Source organism: Schistocerca nitens, chromosome 2 (assembly GCF_023898315.1).
Source record: "Schistocerca nitens isolate TAMUIC-IGC-003100 chromosome 2, iqSchNite1.1, whole genome shotgun sequence".
NCBI lineage: Eukaryota > Metazoa > Arthropoda > Insecta > Orthoptera > Acrididae > Schistocerca > Schistocerca nitens.
This window is the reverse complement of record NC_064615.1, coordinates 874006193-874026601: the sequence shown is the minus strand read 5'-3', so window position 1 is coordinate 874026601 and position 20409 is coordinate 874006193. Positions and strand designations below refer to the sequence as shown.

Genomic DNA, 20409 nt, shown 5'->3' with positions numbered 1-20409 from the left:
TTACAGGCACCAGCACCCATAACTTCAACACTCCGTACCATCGTTGTATGGCATTTGTGGACATGGGTTCCTATTCAAAATATTATGGATTCATTCCCCTCTATGAGTCCTACAAGTTTGTAATGGGAATTTCTGAACACCGTGTATATATTTCTTTTTTGTATCTTCAAGTTTTGTTCTCTGGAATTGTCAGACATGACACAGAGTAACTCGTAATGATCTGCTGCAATTTTAATAATGTCTTTCACTTTAGGGACTACAGGAGGAGCAAGCACAACAACATTTATAGCACAAAGTACTGCACCAAAACTTCGTACCAAATCTGTACAGCTTCCTGCAAGAATACGAACAAGGCCTGCTGGTTCAATAATAATACCAATGACTCCAAATCAAGTGTCACCAACAACAAACACAAATCAGGCTTCAAATAATATGCAGACTACCCAGTTGAAGCCATCAACTCAGACAGGAAAGCCCTTTGTTGCCATCAAACCAGATAACAGTAAGTATGCCTAAGTTACATGTTCAAGTGTTTTCACTTTTGTATATAGTTGAACAGTTCTTATGGTCAGATATAATACAGTTCTGATACACCAGTGTGATCTTGTTCCTGATAGCATGAATGAATTTTGTGATCTTAGTCATTTATGAAAGAGAGGAGAAATCAGATTTAAATTACATTATAGGGGAAAATCATAGAAAGAAAAAAAATTGGAGTCATTTCTGTGAACAAATGATGGATCACATATCTAAAGTCTACACAATGTATGACAGGTGTCTGTGGGTGAATTACTTCATGCAGTTGTCCTGTGCTGTTTCAAGAATATTTAATTTGAAACAGATACTACAAAAAGAAAACATATTTACATTATTTTCACATATTATTTCCCATCAGCTATAAAAAATAACAACCTATCACACAGATGTGTTGTATTTTACCTATTTGACTTTCCAGAACACGTCAAAAGAATGGAAAAAGCTCTTGATTGTTTGTAACAAGTTTGACTATGTTGCAAGAATATTTTTTTCTGCTTAAGTACCAGCAAGAAAGCATAATTTTACAGAATTTTGTTTCATGTTAAGACCATTACTAGACCTATATTTTTAAGAAGTCCACCACTTTGGAATATTGCAGTAAATTAACTGTTGCCCACTCAAAGCTGAAAATATCCTGACTTTCATAAACAAGAATTAGTTTACCCAAAAATATTGAAGGAGAATGTAGAAAGGCAATCAGGTACAACAAAATATAAAGTCAAATGGTAAGGTCTGTAGAGGCCTTGTTGCAGCCAGCATGCTCAACCACAAGAGAACTGTGAAGCTTTTAGTGGCCCACAGCATTGTACACCTAAAAGCAGCAAATAGGCTACTTTATATTTCCATGAGGTTTGTGATTGTGGAGAAGTACATCATAGTGTCACTGCAACAAAAAAAAGTACAGTAGAGAGCTTTGTAATGCAGAGTAGATTTTAGCACACCATCTAAGTTCCTGATCATTTCATAATAGAGTCACATAATTTTCTGCATCACTAGAAATTCCATTTATTATATTCACATTCAGGGGTTGGACAAAAATGTGGAAACATTGTGAGAAATGCATGCTGTAACATAAATGCAGGTGCTAGCCCGGCCTACAGGTTGTACTGTTGTATTTAACTACAAAAAGATTCTGTGCAGTGCCCTCAATATGTGGCAAGTGTCAGTCATGATCAAAACAGTGTTCTGTGTAGTTGTGAATGTGTTATGTTGGAGCTAAGTGAAGTTGAACATGAGCAAATTGCTGGTGCTCAAATGTGGGTACTTCTATAACCAAGATAGCTGAAGTGTTTCATGTTTCAAGAAGCACTACATCAAAGATTTTTACTGCATTAAGGGAAAGTAGAACAGAATTATTCGCTAAGTCACAACATGGATGAAAGTGTTTGTTGAGTGATCATGACAGACAGTCATTGAAGGAGATTGTAATGAAAATAAACGGACAGCAGCTGCAAAAGTCAATGCAGAACCTGTATTTATCCATGTTGAGGTGACTAGAATATGTTTTGAATGCCAGTTGTTTTTGTACACCGTATTAGGTGTGGTAATGTATTATGTTTCCTTTTTTGTCCACCCCATGTACATCACTGAATATTAAACAGAGTAGTGCTGAGCATCTGAACGGCACAACGGTAGTGGACAATGTCCTTCTTCAGTGCTAACACACACACACACAAGTGTATACATTTTTCATCTGGGAGATAGTGACTGTTGATGCGACCTTGCTTTACTAAAATATCTCGGGTACACATGGCCCAGCAGGCATCTTCATGTTGATCTTTACCTTACTGAAACCCACAGCCAAACCTCAATCTATTCAAAACTAATATGCAATAATACCTGTACTTTGACAGCTGCCAACCCTTCCCCATTAAATGCTTCTGTCTGTACAGCCTAGGCATCTGCAGCAAATGTTTATACTCCACTATTAAATCCCTCAGCACCTACACTAAGAACTTCACACAGGCTTTCCTCTCCCATAGCTATTCAACAGATATTATTCGTAAACAAATCTCCCAAGTTGTATCTACCTCTCACCCTCCTACTGATACAGTTCCCACCTCCAGAAAACACCGAAGAACACATGTCATCACTGAGAACTGCCAGGCCTTGACTCCCTCAGTAGTTTACTCTACCAAGGCTATAACTTTCTCAAATCAAGCCCTTACTTAAGATACTTTCTACCTCATATCCCCTGTACAGGACCCATTGTCATCTTCTGTTACCCTCTCAACTTCTGTAACATCATAGTCAAACTTATGCCTTTCCAAAATTATGATTCCCCCCCACCTGGTTCCTATTTGTGCTGCTGTGCCTGCTTTAAAACCTGCCCCATACGCTACAACCGACTCTTGCCCCACTACTGGCAATTCTTGTAAAATTAAAGGCAGAGCATTTTGTGGAACAGTGCATGCTGTTTATCAGTTAACTTTTGTTCACTATACACTACTTTATATAGGGTGAGTTAGGAGGAAAGATACATGTTTTGAGGTGTCATAGTACGAGGGTCAGTCAAAAAGTAATGCCTCCTATTTTTTTTTCTACGTTTAATTGTCAGGAAATTTAAATGCAATTACATAGGTTGAAAACCACAACATTGAGGATCATTTTGTCATTTTTCAATGTAATCTCCGCCCATCTCTACAGTTTTGGTCCATCTTTGAACAAGGGCATGTATCCCAGCACGGTAAAAATCACAGCTCTGCTTCCTAAGCCATTGACGCGCGGATGTTTTGAAGGCCTCCTCATCTTTAAAATGAATCCCACGATGAGCTTCTTTTAGTGGCCCGAACAGATGGAAGTCTGATGGTGCCAGGTCAGGGCTGTATGGGGGATGAGGCAAAACGTCCCATCCAATTTTGACAATCTCGTCAGAGGTGTGACGACTGGTGTGTGGTCTTGCATTGTCATGCAAAAGACGAACATCTGCCATTGATTTTGTTGGGCGAACTCGCTGAAGACGTGCTTTAAGTTTTTTGAGGGTTGTGACGTATTGAACAGAATTTATTGTGCATCCCTGCTCCAAAAAATCAACCAGAATCACACCCTCTGTATCCCAGAAAACTGTTGCCATAACTTTCCCTGCCGATCGCACAGTTTTGAATTTTTTCTTCCTCGGCGAGCTTGTGTGACGCCACTCCATTGACTGCCTCTTTGATTCGGGTTCAAAAAAATGCACCCATGTTTCGTCCCCGGTCACAATTTTTTTCAGAAACTCATCTCCCTCCAAACGGAAGCGCTGCAAGTGTTGTGAGGCTATTGTTTTCCTTGCCTCTTTATTCTGATCGGTTAACATTCTTGGAACCCACCGTGCACAAACTTTTGAGTACCCCAATTGTTTAATAATCATGATCACACTGCCTTTACTAAGAGAAATAATGCGACACACTTCATCTGCAGTCACCCGACGGTCACCACGAATGATGTCATCAACTTGCTGAATGTTGTGTGGAGTCACTGCACTCACCGGCCTGCCGCTCCGCTTTTCGTCAGTCAACGGTGTTTGCCCTTCAGCTTCCTTACAACGACGAACCCATCGTCTAACAGAGCTGACATCCACTGTCACAACACCATACACCTTCTTCAGTCTTTCATGAATGCGTATGGGCGTTTCACCTTCTGCATTCAAGAATTCAATCACACAACGCTGTCTCAAACGAACATCGATGTCGGCCATCTTACAAACTTCTGCTGTGCTGCCACCTGTTGACACAGAAAGTTACTACTGCAGTGGATTGCAGAAGAAGGTTTGAGGAATGGCGCCAAATTCAAATTTTTCACTTAACTTAATTTCTTTAAGTAGAAAAAAAATGGGAGGCATAACTTTTTGACCGACCCTCGTATTAGTGATTCTGAACAAAAAGCTTCATATGGATGTATGTTCTTTTCTGAATGGTGTCCTGAATCCTAGTTAAATATTTTCTTTGCTATCCAAATGTTGTCACTGTTTACAATTGACCACAGTAGTGTAGAGGAAACTGAGGCAAACAATTTGATACAGGACATTCATGATGTATCAGATTGAGAAACTACCTCAAATTGTCATACAAAAACTATCTAAGTTACAGTGCATGCACGCGATATGATATTTTCTGTATTCTCTCACTCTCTTCACACAAGCTATTAGTCCTAGAGAAAAAATGAATAGGACCTTTTTTGTTGGAAATGTAATGTGGTTTAATTTTGTACTGTGGCATGTTTTCTCTGGAGAGTGCTGTTGTCGACTTATTCAAGAAAAACATGCAAAAGTTATATTAAATGTGTTCTCTCTCAGAAACCATTTGGAATAGGGTGTATGTTCATATCAATTTTTTTGTTCAGAACCACTAATAATATCATCCCTCAAAGCACGTACCTTTCCTCCTGACTCACCCTGTATAGGTATGACCATTAGTCAAATGGCTAAGTGTAAGACTGAGCACAGAACTATACAATGTGTGGACAGAGTTTTTGCCCACACGACAGGGGCTGTTTGAATTCTCCCACGTGAAATTAGTTTCCCTGAATTTGTCCTGTGGCCATCACCTTTCTTTGGATGTATTTGTTTTATGCATGACCATCTACTGTCCCATCTCCACCACAACTTTTTTTCACATTTAATTATTTCTGATTAGACATCATTACTTTTGAAAAAGTTTGCAGTGTTCCCTCATTCAAGGAAGAATACGCTGAGAAAAGATAAATTATTTCTTTATAATCTTTACAAGAAACCATCATAATATAGTTGTTGATTTTGTTTGTTACTCATATAACCAGCGATAGTACTCAACTAAACTCTGTGAATAACTGGTTTCTGCACTATCAGTTATTTGATATTAAGGGCTCCGGAAAGCCCTATTTTTCCAATGGTAAAATAGCACTTATAAATTACGTGTTTTCTCAGAAGGTGTTTGAGCTAGGAAGTTGAAATTTTTATAGGTTATTTGTTGAGTATTGGCTATAACTTAACAAATGGATTTTTAAAATTTTGAATTCAGTTGTTAGAGATTAAATTTTCTATTATAATGAAAATTCAGTATTTTTTGGTGCCGTTTTTGGTTTGTAAATTCAACACTATACGGATTTTTTGAAAAAGGCAGTGTTAAGTTACACATAGGGTGCTGTGTAACATTCCTGAAAATTTGAAGCAAATTGAGTCGGTAGATCCTCAGAAAGCACGTAATTTGTATGAAAAAATTAAACCTTTGGAAATCGAGCAACAAAGTTTGAATTACCTTTTAAGTGCATTCCAGGTCCACAGTATGGATTATCTTCATCTGCTGCATACTCCCACTCCATCTTCCTCTTTGTCCACCTTCTGTTAATATGGCTTGCATTTCTAGGCTATTTACAGCCTTGTCAGCAGCCAGAAGATGTTCCTTGTTTAAAGCAATCATCATTCATACCATGTTGAAATCTATCTTCATTTCCATGTTTCGAAATACTTTGCACCTTACAATGTTGCCATCATTGAAAGTAGAAAGTGCATTGTACACACCAAAGTGCAGTGTTTCTATTCCAACACACACAGTTCTTGGGGACTGTTGACCATACAACACTATTTACACTTTCATTGGGGTTTTGAGTTTTCCACGAACACACTTTTTCAACAATTAAGGTGCTGCTAAGTCTCTGAAAATAGGTTTTATCACCTCCATTACTGCACCAGACAGACTATGTTTATGAGTGTACACTTCACCAGTTAGCAATCCTTCATTGTACTTACAGCAACTGTTTTTTTTTTCCTTTGGGACACAAGTAACGATGGGGACTTACATCAGTTGAAAAAGCGTGGGAAAAAAAAAACCTCGAACAGCCTTGTACATTGCATAAACACTGTGTGTGTTTTGCCTTATAGACATTCCATAATATTTCTGTGTTTTGTCAATTACACTGTCAGTTAACCTTCCATTCCCATCCAACCTTTACCATCACTAAGTTTTTGTTTTTTGTACGAAGCTTTCAGTCGCTGAAGTCTTGACCCCATTTGTTTCTGTACTTGTCCAGTATACTCAAATTTCTGCATTACAACATCACCACCATCACCATAAGACCTCAGCTCTTGAATATGTTTGAAACTTTTAGAATCACTGTCCCTAAGGTAATTCAAATATCACACTTTATTACACACAACAGAATGCTGAAATACTGTACCAAAAAGAATTGTCCAATTTGGCAAGTCTATATTTCTGAAACTAATAAACATATACAATGAATTTTATTTTCTTGATGAACGGGGAACTCAAAAAGATTTTTTCATACTTTTTCATAGGTGTTCCATATGCCTCCCTTGAGATGCACAGCAAATGTCCATGTGGTATTCAGATTGTTTCCACACAACAGCGAGCATTTCTCGAGTTACAGCTTCCACAACTGCTGTTAATTCGATGTCTCAGTTCATTCATTGTTGTTGGTAATGGAGGCTTACAAACAGTCTTTTACAAACCCCCACAAGAAATAATCACATACAATCAGGTCCAGTGACCTTGGAGATCAGTAATTAAGGCTGAATCATTTGGTCCAGTGTGACTGAACCATCATTCAGTAATCCTACGATTTAAAAATTACCACTCTCCCAGACGGTGCCCCGTCATGTTGGTAAATGAAGACGCTTGAATCAGTCTCCAATCATGGGAAAAGAAAGTTCTCAAGCATATCTGTTGGATTTTGCCCACTGGTCGCTTATAGGGTGCCTAAAGGATGCTGCATTCTTCAAGTGCATATACAACAGTTCAGGCAAATAACATTACTAGTTTTATTTCTATAAATCAGTTTGACAATACGTAACTTTGTAATTAGAAAAAGTGTCACTAACGAGGGGCAACATGCAACAGTAAATGATATTCACTATAGACAAAGTCCAAGTAAGCACTTGATACGGATCACTACAATCTGTTCAGGGAGTGCCAGTCTACAACCATCAACTAATGTCCATTGCTGAGCCGATCTGAGCGATTCAGGCTGGCAGGGGCAGTGCTTATATTCACTTCTTGCAGGGGCGCTCCTGGCGCAGCTCGGTCCTTGCCAGCAGGCTATAGTCTGACATTTCCTCACCATCTTCTCTGGTCTTGCGTTCGTCCTCTTCATTCCAACACTTGTGGTTATGCCAGAACATTCCTCCTGCCTCCCCTCCCCCTTCCCCTCAGGTAAACCTTCGAGGCAAAAAATCGATGACAACATCTGAATTGTGCTATGTGACATTGTCGAGTTCATAGGCACAGCAAAAGGAAACTTGCTATATGATTCAACCACAATCAATCAATGAGTGTTTCAAAAAGGTCCCGCAAATTTTATGTGCATACGTTGCCATGGCGATTGCAACTTAGGCAGACTGATTTGCCACACATGCATGACACTGTGAAGTCATCTGTTCTATATGGGCGTCCATACCCTGCCAAGTACAGTGTTGAAGTGCTAACTGTTTCATATGAACAATCTCCCAGTGCCCTTGGTGAAGTAACTGCATCACTTCTTTTAGCAAAGCTATAATGATCAGTACACATAACTGTTCACTATCATTTTGAACAAGAATTACACCTTTCTGTGCAGTGAGGCTATGCCGATGTGCAAAGTATCGGCACACTACAGAGTTCTTTGTGCTATTCAATAAGTGGGGCCAAGATGTGCAAATATAATTGAGCAAAATGTACAAATCTGAATCAACTTCCATGGCCTGTGCGATTTTCTTATAGTTTAGCGGAAAAGACTGAAGCAAAATAGAAGCCTGAGCATCGATATGGCAACAAGATTCAGCAGGAACGTCAAAGTCTGCATCAGGGCCAATTGGAAGATGTGAAAGTACGTCCGCATTATCATGTTTAGCTTTCGGACAATACACAATCATGTACTGGTATTGAGACAACAACAAAGCCCATCTTTGCAATTTCTGGGCAGTTCCTACAGGAACCGGTTTCAGCGGATGAAACAAGGACTGCAAAGGCTTGTGATCTGTTACTAAGTAGAATTTTCTGCCATACAAGTAGTGGTGGAATTTGGTGACACCACACACAATAGCCAAAACCTCTTTTTCAATTTGTGAATAGTTACACTTAGCTTTGGGCAGCACTTTCTATGTGAAAGCAATAGGTCTATCTTTTTCACCTATTCTGTGCAAAAGCACGGCACAGAAACCGTAAGAGGAAGCATCAACTTGCACTGCAACTGGCTTGTCAGAATCAAAGTGAACTAAGCATCGATCACTGAGCAATGCATCTTTATGTTTTTGGAAAGGTACTTGGCACTCATCTGTCCAAACAAAGGGGACGTTCTTGTGACACAATGTAGCCATTATTTGTGCAGGATTCTTTATGAACGGAATATAATAGTTCATTTTCCCTAAAACTGACTGCAATTCTGTGATATTACGAGGAAATGGCAAGTCTCGTATGACTAACAAAGCAACTGGAGAGGATTTACACCTTGACTATTTATGGCAATGCCAACATACTGCAACTTAGGTTTAAAAAAATTATACTTGTCCAGTCTACACTTCGGTCCTGCATCAGATAACACATGAAACAAAGCATTTAAATTTGCAATATGTTCTTCAGGTGTACGACCTTCTAGTACAATTCATCCAAATATTGTGAACAGTTAGGCACTTGTGCTACCAGTTGTTCCAAATACCATTGGAAAATGTAGGGTGCGGAAGCACTGCCAAAAGGTAAATGCAAATATTTAAGCAAGCCCAAAAGAATGTTTACTAACACACTTTTTGAGATTCGTCACTGAGTGGTACCTGAAATTACGCATTGAACAAATCAATTTTTGAAAAATAGTGTCCATTGCCTAATCTGTCCATGAGATCCTCTGGGTGTGGCAATGGATAAGTATCAATGACAGTTTGTGGGTTGACTGTAGACTTAAAGTCAACACAGATGCGAATGCGACCTGAAGGTTTGGGGAGCAAAACCAGTGGACTTGCCCATTGGCTAGCTGATATGAGCAGAATAACTCTGTTATCTTGCAATTCCTTAAGTTTGGCTGTGACTTTGTCCCGTAATGCAAAGGGAACAGTTGTGGCCCCACAAAATTTTGGCTGAGCATTGTCTTTCAGCATCATATGTGCAACAAAATTGTTAGCTGTACCTAAACCTTCAGAAAAGAGTTGAAGGCAGACACTGACAACACATTGTCCTGAATATTAAAGCCAAACAAGTCAAAAGAATCAAGACCAAATATGTTCTCACACTCGTGTGGTTGTAGCATTGTAAATGTAACTGTTTGCGTATGCGAGCGATAGCACATAGCAAGCAAAGTACATTTTCCAAGAATGGTAATGGTTGTCCATTATAAGCCATCAGTTGCATACTAATTTTAGACTGGCATGGGGGGCGTAACAGTTCATATGTGTGACGATTTAGCAATGTGACAAAGACACCCGTGTCCAACTGAAATTTCACTTGTTTCCCGCAATTAAGTAAATGAACAGAAAGTTTGTTTGACTGGCATATCACTGATGAAATTGCATGCTTGCTTGTTGCAGATTTTGCATATACTGCATTAATGAGATGGGCTTTGTGACTAGATTTTTGTGAGTGAACTGAATTCTGATGTTTGTTCCATAGCAAACATACGGATTGCACATGTCCTTTCCCACCACAAGCATGACACTGAGCCTGTCAGGAGGGGCAGTCTTGGCATTTGTGTTGTGAATAACACCTAGGGTAAGACTTAATTCTGTTCACCTGTATAGCCGCCTGTTTAGCGAACTGCCTACGTGGCATAGTGAGGTGTTGTTTAGTCGGCTTGGCTAGCACAAGCTGGCTGATCAAATGTATGGGCTGATATGGCACTGGAATCGTACTGATCTTCGCATTTGCACTACCTGCTGAAATGATGGATCAGACTGTTTCAAAATTTGTTCTTTGAGTTTGACGTCAGGCACATTGTACACGATTGCATCACACAACATAACATCAGAATATAAAGCACTGCAAGCACATTTGAATTTTCATTTCCTTGTCATACCCTGCAAATCTGTTGCCCACTCGCGATAAGATTGTTCTGACCGTTTTTTGCAATGATACCTAGCTGCTACCACATTCACTTGTTGGTCGTAATAGTTTCTTGGAGACTGTACTACTTGGTCATATGACAGTTCACTCAGAGTGATGTTAGGAAATAGTTTTTTAATGAGGTGGAACACTGTGCTTCCTACCGTGGATAATAGATAGGGAAGTTTCACAGTACCTGGGATGTTGTGGGTGATGAGATGCAATTCGAACTGGGCTAAACAATATTGTCTGACATTTCCTCACTGCCTCCTCTGGTCTTGCATTCGTCCTCTTCATACCGACACTTGTGGTTATGCCTGAACAATATCAAGACACGTGCTTTCTGTAACAGTGTTCTCAGGCAAAGAAAAATGGACCATACACCTGGTCCCGTGAAACTGCATGAAACGTATTAAATTTTGGAGAATCCCTCTCAAGTTGTACAACTTTGTGTGGTTGTTCCAGACCCCATATTCTCACTTTATGATTGTTCACCTTTCCATTTAAATCGAATGTTGCCTCACCACTAACACTTTGCGTGGAAGAAAACTGTCATCCTCCATCTTGCCAAGAACAAAATTACAGAACTCCACATGTTGTTGTTTGCTACCTTCATGAAGAGCTTGCAAGAGCTGAATTTTGTATGGTTTCATGTGTAAAAATCGAAGCAACACTGACATCAGGGGCATGTTGAACTGTCGAGCTGCACAGCGAATTGATTTCTGCGGACTCCTTGTAAACTGTGGCAGATGTGTTCAACATCAGTGTCAGACACTTTTGGGATGGCCCGGTGATTTGCCTTTACACAAACAATATGTTTCTCGGAATTGTTCATGCCATTATCTAATGCTCTGTGCTGCAGGAGGATCCACACCATAGCTATTATGAAAGTCATGCTGAAGAGTTATTACTGACCCACACTGTGGAAAATGTAGAACACAAAAGGCTTTCTGTTGTCCCAACACCATTTTTATTAGAACTGAATTGGATGCATACTGCTGCTACCTTGCAGGAACCATCTAAAACTTGAGAGTTTTCTCTTTCCAACAGTATGTTGTTCACGTACATATCTCAGATAACATAATAGTTATGATTTTTTAAAATTGGATGATTCTTTTTGATACACCCTGTATACTAGTAGCACCAGCCATTTCTCCACTACTCCCACTGTAGTTAGCTGTGCAATTATTTTCATATGTACCTTTATTTTTTTATGGACACCTACAATATTTAGACATTACTGCTGCATTTAAAACTTTCCCTCTGTATATACTGGTGGCAAATACTACACCATGAAGAGATGTATGTCCCCGTTTATGCCAGGTATCATCAAATGCAGCAGTCAAGTCTCTATTACCACTGTTTTCTATTACTGCTTCTTCCACAGCCATCTTCATAGATTCTATACGGATGTCTTCTGCTTTAGACCCTATAAATGCTCTGTTCGTAAACCTGGTTCGGGATATGGAAGATTTGTCATGCCAAAGAAGACTGCACCTGCAGTAGCACCCTTACCAAATGTAAGCAAGGCATAAACAAGTGTGATGTTGTCTTCATAGATTTTGCTATCATTTTCTTCATTTGGAGTTACTGCAACACTGTTCCAAAAGGTGGTCATGTATGGATGCTTATCACACTACAGTTTCATTTCATTGGCAGTCCTATGTGATTTTTCATAAAGAGTTCCAGACCGAATTCACTGCACTGAATACATCTTACACAATTTTCAAAAATTCTGTTAAGAACTGACATATCAAATATTTCATTCACATCTAATTTATCCATAAAACATTCATACTTTTCACTAACTGAACCCAGCTTCCTCTATGAAGTACTTTCTTTCTCACTTTAATTGCAATGGGTTGGAGTATCAGCAAGGTTGTTTACAGTAATAACACCTATGTTTGGCTTTCCATCACTTTCTCCTTTTCTTAAAAGCCTTGAGAGGATTTCTAGTCACTTTATGTTTACCAGTGATTATCCTTCAATGAAACAGAGACTTCAGTGAACAGAATCCACCATGAATATTTTCAGGATTACAAAAGAGTAAATAAACATGAAACACATGACAAGCGAGTGAGTGATATATATTAAACTATCACAGGTTAGCCACAACACTTGTTTTGTAACACTTGTTCTCTCACACATTCAAATGTACGTGATGAGCATGTAGATTCATGAGTACATTTGACAGCTGTTTAACAGCGCCAAAGTGGGTCATACACTTGCAGAACTTATTTTAAAAATAGTCGTACTCTTCTTAAAATGCAAAAAAGTAAAAATTGGACATTTCATGATTTTGAACCTTTCTGGAGCAAAATGTCATTCATCCTCATTCAGTTAATTGCTCATTCTATCCATCAAAACACCAATTACTATTTAGTAAGTACATGTTGGTGAAATATTGTTTTAACATGAGAGATATCATTTCTCACTGTTCGTACTTCTCACAATTTAAAATTTCATTCGGTTTATGTAGTATCAAAATTTTCACGAGAAGTCAATTTGAAAATAACTTTTACATGCACTCATAAAGTAAAATGGATAACTCAGTGGTTATTAATTAAATTCACAATAACTTCACTAGGGTGTATTAGCCACCAGAGATTACAGTATTATGCCATGTATTAAGAATTGTAACTCATATAATAAAAAGAACTTGACTCAATAGTGGTCAGAAGGAGACTACTTACAATAAAATATTAATAACATTCACTATGGTTAAGTTATTTTCATTGTATAATCATAATCACTGCAGGACATGTGGTACATGTTTAAGCTTCTTGTTGCAGTGGAGGCCCATGTAGCAGGTGAGTATTAAATCCGGCGATTTGTTGATTATATAGGGCTTAATTTCAGTCAGAACTCATTGAAATGAATGTGCGCTAGAGAATATTAAATCGCAGTGTAACTGTAATTTGCCACTGCGCCCACACTAGTGAACTTGACAGTGGGTGACCATGATACAGTTGGCAGGAGCATGAGGCGAGGTACTTGTGTGTGTGTGTGTGTGTGTGTGTGTGTGTGTGTGTGTGTTGCTTTTCCTAACTATTCAGGAAGGAGGAATGGTACTTGACTCTGATAAGCCAGGAATTTCTTCTTCATCATTCATCACTAAATGCTTTGTTAACTAATTTAGACACGAGTTCACCAAGCAGCTGCAAAGCAGCTGTTAAACCACTGTGGCTGGCGACAATTGAAAACATGATGTCGTCATCGTGAAGATTATCTCTTGCGCCAATATGTATCGAGCAGAACTGGGAGCAAAATGACAATGCTACAGGGACAGACAGGAGATTAAGTCTTGTGATTTTATTGTTTTGATTATAAGAAATATAGTTTTAAAAACCTGAATTTCGTAGTGTTTTGTGAAAAATTGTATCTCATTGTAAATTTTGTCATAAGTTTCAATAAGCAAAACTTGTGATTTTTATTGGTGAGTGTGGGGAAGGGGTTGTATGGTTGAAGAGGTGCATTCGGGCACCTAACATTTTAGAAATTGAGCAAAGGCATTTAATATGTAAAGCAACACTTTTTTTCCTCTTGGCCAATTTCCATTGAAAAAATGCAAAATTTGCTGTGGGACATTGTGGAATATTATTGCTTCAGCCCCTGTAGTTTCATGAAATTCCAGTAGGTAGCAGCACTACACACAGTCTTCGAAATGGCATCTGTTATAGAGGTGTGTTCCAAGCAGAAAGCTATCATTGAGTTTCTTTTGGCAGAAAACTAGAGCATCACTGATATTCAGAGGCACTTGCAGTATGTCTAAGAAGACCTGACAGTGAACAAAAGCATGGTAAGTTATCGGGTAAGGTTTCTGCTATCATCACAACAAGGTCCCGCAAACCTGTCTGATCTCCCACATGCTGGCCACCGCACACAGTTGCAACTCCTGCATTGTTAAAACATACGGGCGCTCTTATTCAAAGTGATTAAACAGGTCACAATCAAACACCTTGCCACACAACTGGATGTCTCTGTTGGTAGTGCTGACACACTTATCCAGCAATAGGCTTACTAAAAGCCCCCACCCCCTGGGTTTCTCACTGCCTAACAGAAGACCAGAAAGAGCAACAAAGAACCATCTCTGTGGAATTTCTTGCAGTTTATGAGGCTGATCATGACAATTTTTGTTGAACATCATCAAAGACAATAGAACGTGGATTCAGTTCTTTGAGCCAGAAACACAAAGTTGGCACAATGCTTACCATCTGATACCTCCATGTTTTTCTACCTTTGAACTTCTTATCCTGGAGTCTGAGTACCTCCTCTCTATCTAACCTTCGTATGCACCCCTCTCTGATCCCTGGCACTGGCTCTATTAGTACCAAAAGATAGGTAGTTGTCCTGTTTGATTTTATCTGTGTCTGCTAGCAGTAGTTTATATATTGCCTCCTGAAGAGATTATCAATTCAACTAGGAATGGGGCAAAATTATGAGAAAATATGCTAAATTAGAAATTAGTAAATTGCAAGACAAAAAACTTTGCTAGGTTTGATTAAAATTAAAAGAAAACCTTCAGACAGTAAGTTTGTAATCTTCTGATGATAAACCAACAAGAGCTGAACCAGAATTAAAGCTTAAGGACACAAATATTGGTCTCCTCAAAGCCATGAAAATTAATGTATGATGTTTTCTGAGGAGCTAATAACCAGAAGGGTCCTAGGGATATGATTGAATAGTGTTTGTGCATTCATGGAGAAAGTGTGTTAATGAAGAGGATGTGAGTTGTGTCGTCCTGTTTTCTTCTTTTGTTTATAAATAGGGTTGGTCACCTTGGTAATAAATATTTTTTTGTGAAAACTGGGCTCATTTTTCCTACGTTTGTAATATACTTTTTGTGAAACAGTGAAAATACCATGTACTGACCATGTATTGAAACAGAATCAACCAAATTGAGGCCCACAGTAAAACACAGTTTGAAAACGTTTTTACTGAAGCTCTTAAATCTCATTAAATGCACAAACATTACAGGATGTGAGCCAGAAAAAGGAATCAAATGATGACAGCTAAGATTTAGACTCCAGACTATTAATGACAATGCAGAGGTAAGATTTAGAAAGACAAAAATAAATAAACTGATTTACAGATGTTGATTACATCTATCTGCTTATTTGACTTATCACTTCTACCACAAACATGTCTGAAATCTGGAAGTGGGGCTGATTTTTACATTCAAAGTTCTGTTAAAAAACTTCTTGTCTCTTTTTTCCTGCTAATCCTCTTTGCCTGCTCTCCTGCCCTACTCTTTATTGTTTGTTTCCTGTCTGTTTAGCACACAATTTTGTTATGCTTTTCCAACATACTTTTTGTTTTTCCTTCATTTTCCTGCTTTAGTCCTAATCTAATTTTTGTTTCCAATATTATCTCCCACTTCATTCTGTGTTCTGGTCCTTAACTTTCACTCGCTGTAAGTACTCTGCAATTTGAGTCTCAGCTATACTAATCCAATTATGTGACCTATTTGAGGCTGATGATAGGTGTTTTCTTTCCCCACAGCACCTACAAGCACTTCAGTGTCTTTTTCCCAACCATCCTCCTCTTGTGACAAGAAAACTACTAGCTCATAAAGAGAAATATTCAGTAACTCCCTTGTGTTTCTAGGTGCGCTGCTTTATTTTTCATGCTTCAGCAGTCACTAAGTTGATTTATACCATTATGTAGTTAATAACTTTATTTCAAGACAAACCTATTTGAATTTTATAATGGCACTGAGTATGTAGAATACTTGCTTTTATATTGAAATGGTTACCTAAACATCAGTACCTTATAAAAGGATATATAAAATACACAAAAAGGTTTGAATATAATAGAGGGAAACATTCCACGCGGGAAAAATATATCTAAAAACAAAGATGATATGACTTACCATACGAAAGCGCTGGCAGGTCGATAGATACACAAACATACACACAAAATTCAAGCTTTCGCAACAAACGGTTGCTTCGTCAGGAAAGAGGGAAGGAGAGGGAAAGACGAAAGGATGTGGGTTTTAAGGGAGAGGGTAAGGAGTCATTCCAATCCCGGGAGCGGAAAGACTTACCTTAGGGGGGAAAAAAGGACAGGTACACACTCGCACACACACGCATATCCATCCGCACTTACACAGACACAAGCAGACATTTACTGAAAAATGTTTGCTTGTGTCTGTGTATGTGCGGATGGATATGCGTGTGTGTGTGCGAGTGTGTACCTGTCCTTTTTCCCCCCTATGGTAAGTCTTTCCGCTCCCGGGATTGGAATGACTCCTTACCCTCTCCCTTAAAACCCACATCCTTTCGTTTTTCCCTCTCCTTCCCTCTTTCCTGATGAAGCAACCGTTTGTTGCAAAAGCCTGAATTTTGTGTGTATGTTTGTGTTTGTTTGTGTATCTATCGACCTGCCAGTGCTTTCGTATGGTAAGTCACATCATCTTTGTTTTTAGACACAAAAAGGTTTTTCGCACATGGTGATATTAAATTAAAAAGATTATGATTCTCTTTCATTTGGTCACCAGCGAAATAATATCACTCAAATGACTTTTTTTCATGTTTAAACTACACTGGTGTCTAAAATTAAAGCAGCAAACCACTATTTTTCTGTCCTGTGTCTAATTCACGATATAATCATACAAACTGTCAACAGATGTCCGTACAATCATGTTCTGCACAGAAGTTGGCATTCTGGTCAACAATCAACCACACAATGATGACACCAGGACGCCTATCAAGCTGGATGGTTATTTGTTGGATATCCACAATCGCTGTGTACACAGTCACAGACAGTGCAGTACGGCACAGAGAAGGCTCCTACCAGACACACTGCTGGAGGGCTGTAGGAAGAATGCAAGCAGGACAGTCCCAAATTGATGTGGCCAGATGGCTTAATGTGAATTGTTCTGTTGTTTCTTGGCTATGGCAACAGTTTATAGAGGCCAAAACTATACCCCGAAGACCAGGACAGGACTGACGATGTGTGACATCAGAAAGAGAGGACCATTATTTGGCTGTAAGTGCATGACAGTACCGCCATAATACTGCACAGCAACTGGCATCTGGCCTCACAGCATTCACTGGATGTGTTGTATCAGGGCAAACGGTGTTCAGAAGGCTTTGGCAGAGTGACCTTTATTGTTGGAGAACTGCTGTATGTGTACCTCTGACGAGTCTCGACAGATGGGAACATCTAGAGTGGAGTCATCAACCTGCCATCTGGATGATTGATCAGTGGGCCAAAGTTCTTTTCACAGATGAGTCCCAATTTGGTCTGGAGAGTGATTTTTGATGGATTCAGGTCTGGAGGGAATGGGGAACACGATTTCGGAACCCAAACATTGTGGATAAAGACCAATATAGAGGAGTATCCCTAATGGTGTAAGCAGAGATTATGTTGACCATTCGAACACCCATTTGTGAAATTGCATGGGTGAATCAGAAAGATTCAACTGTTGTCAGGAATCATGATGAGATCTCAAGACCTCATGTGCAGTTGTTGTGAGATACTGTAGGCCAGACTTCACATTGTTGGACAAGAATGCTCAACCTCATAGTAGTAGTTGATGTTTTCTTGGTAACAGAAGATACTGCATGTATTTTGAATCCCATAAAGCATGTCAGGGATGCAGTAAAGAGAAGGGCTACATCATGTCAGCATCCACCAACCACATTCCAAGACTTCTGAGCAGCTCTGCAGGAAGAATGGGCATTACTGGCTCAACGTGAGATTGATGACATCATTCACAGCATGCACAATTGTTGTCAGTCCTGTATTGCAGCCAGAAGTGGTCACACCACATACTGAGCACATTAAGTAGTCGTCGCAATGTGTATGCTAATACATTAAGTTGGAAAAAATGAAGCACATTTTTAGCTACCCTTATGCATGTAGCAGTTGTTTATGTTCTGTTTTACATTGTTTCTACCTTACTATCACCTATTTATACTGTCTTGTGGCAAAATAAAATCAACCTTGCAAAATTGCCATTTGTTGCTTTAATTTTGGACACCAGTGTATTTTTGTGCATTTCATATTTAAATATTTGACTTCATATTCACAGCAGGTGTGAAGATGGTGCCTATGTCTAATATGAGCAACAGTACCAAAATTCTGCCTAAGCCAGCATTTTCATCGTCTGTTCAGTCACCAGTTTATGTAATGACTTCGGCTACTGGTGGATCACTTGTTACAAGGACATCATCTACAGGTGAATTTATATTACTACTATTTTGCTTTCTGCTGAAATATTACAAAACTACTTTTCTGTGCTTACAAATTATCACCCTAACAACAGTTTCACTCATACTCTCCCACCATGATCAGAATCAAGTCCAAATCCAAAAACAGCATTGTCAATGACGTATAACACTTAGCAGTGAAAGCACATTTATTACAAAGGCCATCATACAGCCAGAACAGAATTGAGCTTCTGGATGGATAGTGCATCTCTTTGTACAAACACTGAATATTCTAGAATATTCAAACATAAGAAATTACAATAACCTTCCAGACCTGATAAATACTAAATGACAAATGACTGTGTATGGTTGGGAGTGAAGTAGCAGCCCGCAGCATGCCTGCCAGCAACACAAACCACTATGCCACTCTGCATGCAGTACAGCTCGCAGCATTGTTCCCTCTCCTGGAGAAACAGCACTCTGCTTGTTCGAACTGACTAAAACATCCTAATTCTAGAGCTTGTCAATAGTCCCCTGTATGACTGTGCTGGCAGATCCTAATGTGCTTGTCTTGTTGTCACATCCTCCACACTGCGATGATCATCGAAGGTAGACCCTTGCATCTAAGTTTGACAGTCATCAAGCGGGTCTTCTTTCCTTAAACGAGAAGCCCTAATCGTCAATGTGCTCCTCAGAACCTTAGTAGGGCTTCATACGGAGGACATCGACATTGTTTCTGCACTTTTGTCTTCTTGATGAAGGGTCATAAGTCTCAACTTCGTATGTGACATCTGACAAGTGACAAAGGATATGATATGGCCCAAAATAGCACTTTAAAAACTTTTCCTATAGTCCCCCTTTTTTGTGCAGGCGTAAAAACCCCTAACTAACTCTCCCAGGCTGTATCTCACTGGCTGGAGCTTGATGTTATATCACTCTCGATCTTTCTCCCAGGCATCCAGGGTCTATATAAGAGCCATTTGTTTTACTTCTTTGGTCCTGGTGGTGAAATGCATCACATAATCAGTCTGAGTATCATCCAGTTGGTACAGAAACAGTATATCAGTTGTCATTTTGATCTCGCAACAATGGAGCAGGAAAAACAATATGAAGCCTGCAGTTCTTTACTTTACTGTGTTGTAAGCAATTTCATAATGGGTAGTATTGTATCTCAATCTCTGTGTTCAACATCAATGTACATCAAGAGCATATCTGCCAACATCTTAAAGCATTCTGTGCGACCATTCACTTATGGGTGGTAGATGTCACAGTATGAAATTACCTCTGATACTAGACTTGAAAAATTATCCATGATTAGAATTCACCACACGAGATGCTCCATGCTTCAAAGTGTTGTTTCGTAGTATTTGACAATCCATCTTTTCCTTTATTTTGAAGAAATCATCTAATGATGATTTTTTTAAGATGATGAAATGGATAATGGTATCATCAAAGTATTTTGCAGTGACATCCTTGTATAAAATCATCTTGGTCTTCAGACTCTGTCAGATCGGAGTTGAAACTCAAGCTTTCAAAGATTATCACTATCTTTTTTATTGGGAGATGATTGTCTGCATCCTTTATAGTGGTGTTCAAGCTTGTTATCAGTTGGGTGACGTTGCTGGGGATTCTGACTTCTGTTGGTGGTGTGACGTTATTTGGGTCCTGGATTTGCATGCACAAATGCGAGAAATAGGTACTATGAAGGTATGCCACCCTTCCCAAAAGGCCACTACTGAGAG

At 39.1% G+C, this 20409-nt stretch overlaps 1 protein-coding gene across 6 annotated transcripts in view; it reads left to right on the top strand.

The window, feature by feature from the left end:
* The window catches only part of LOC126237164 (BRCA2-interacting transcriptional repressor EMSY-like), a 409828-nt gene that overhangs the window by 268265 nt on the left and 121154 nt on the right, over positions 1–20409 (top strand). For 5 of the 6 annotated variants that reach the window (XM_049947023.1, XM_049947020.1, XM_049947021.1 and 2 more), the window contains 2 exons: positions 254–502; positions 18550–18696. In XM_049947023.1, the coding sequence (XP_049802980.1) occupies positions 254–502; positions 18550–18696 (396 nt within the window). The remainder of the gene's footprint in view (positions 1–253; positions 503–18549; positions 18697–20409) is intronic. The other variant, XM_049947019.1, reaches the window with a different exon arrangement.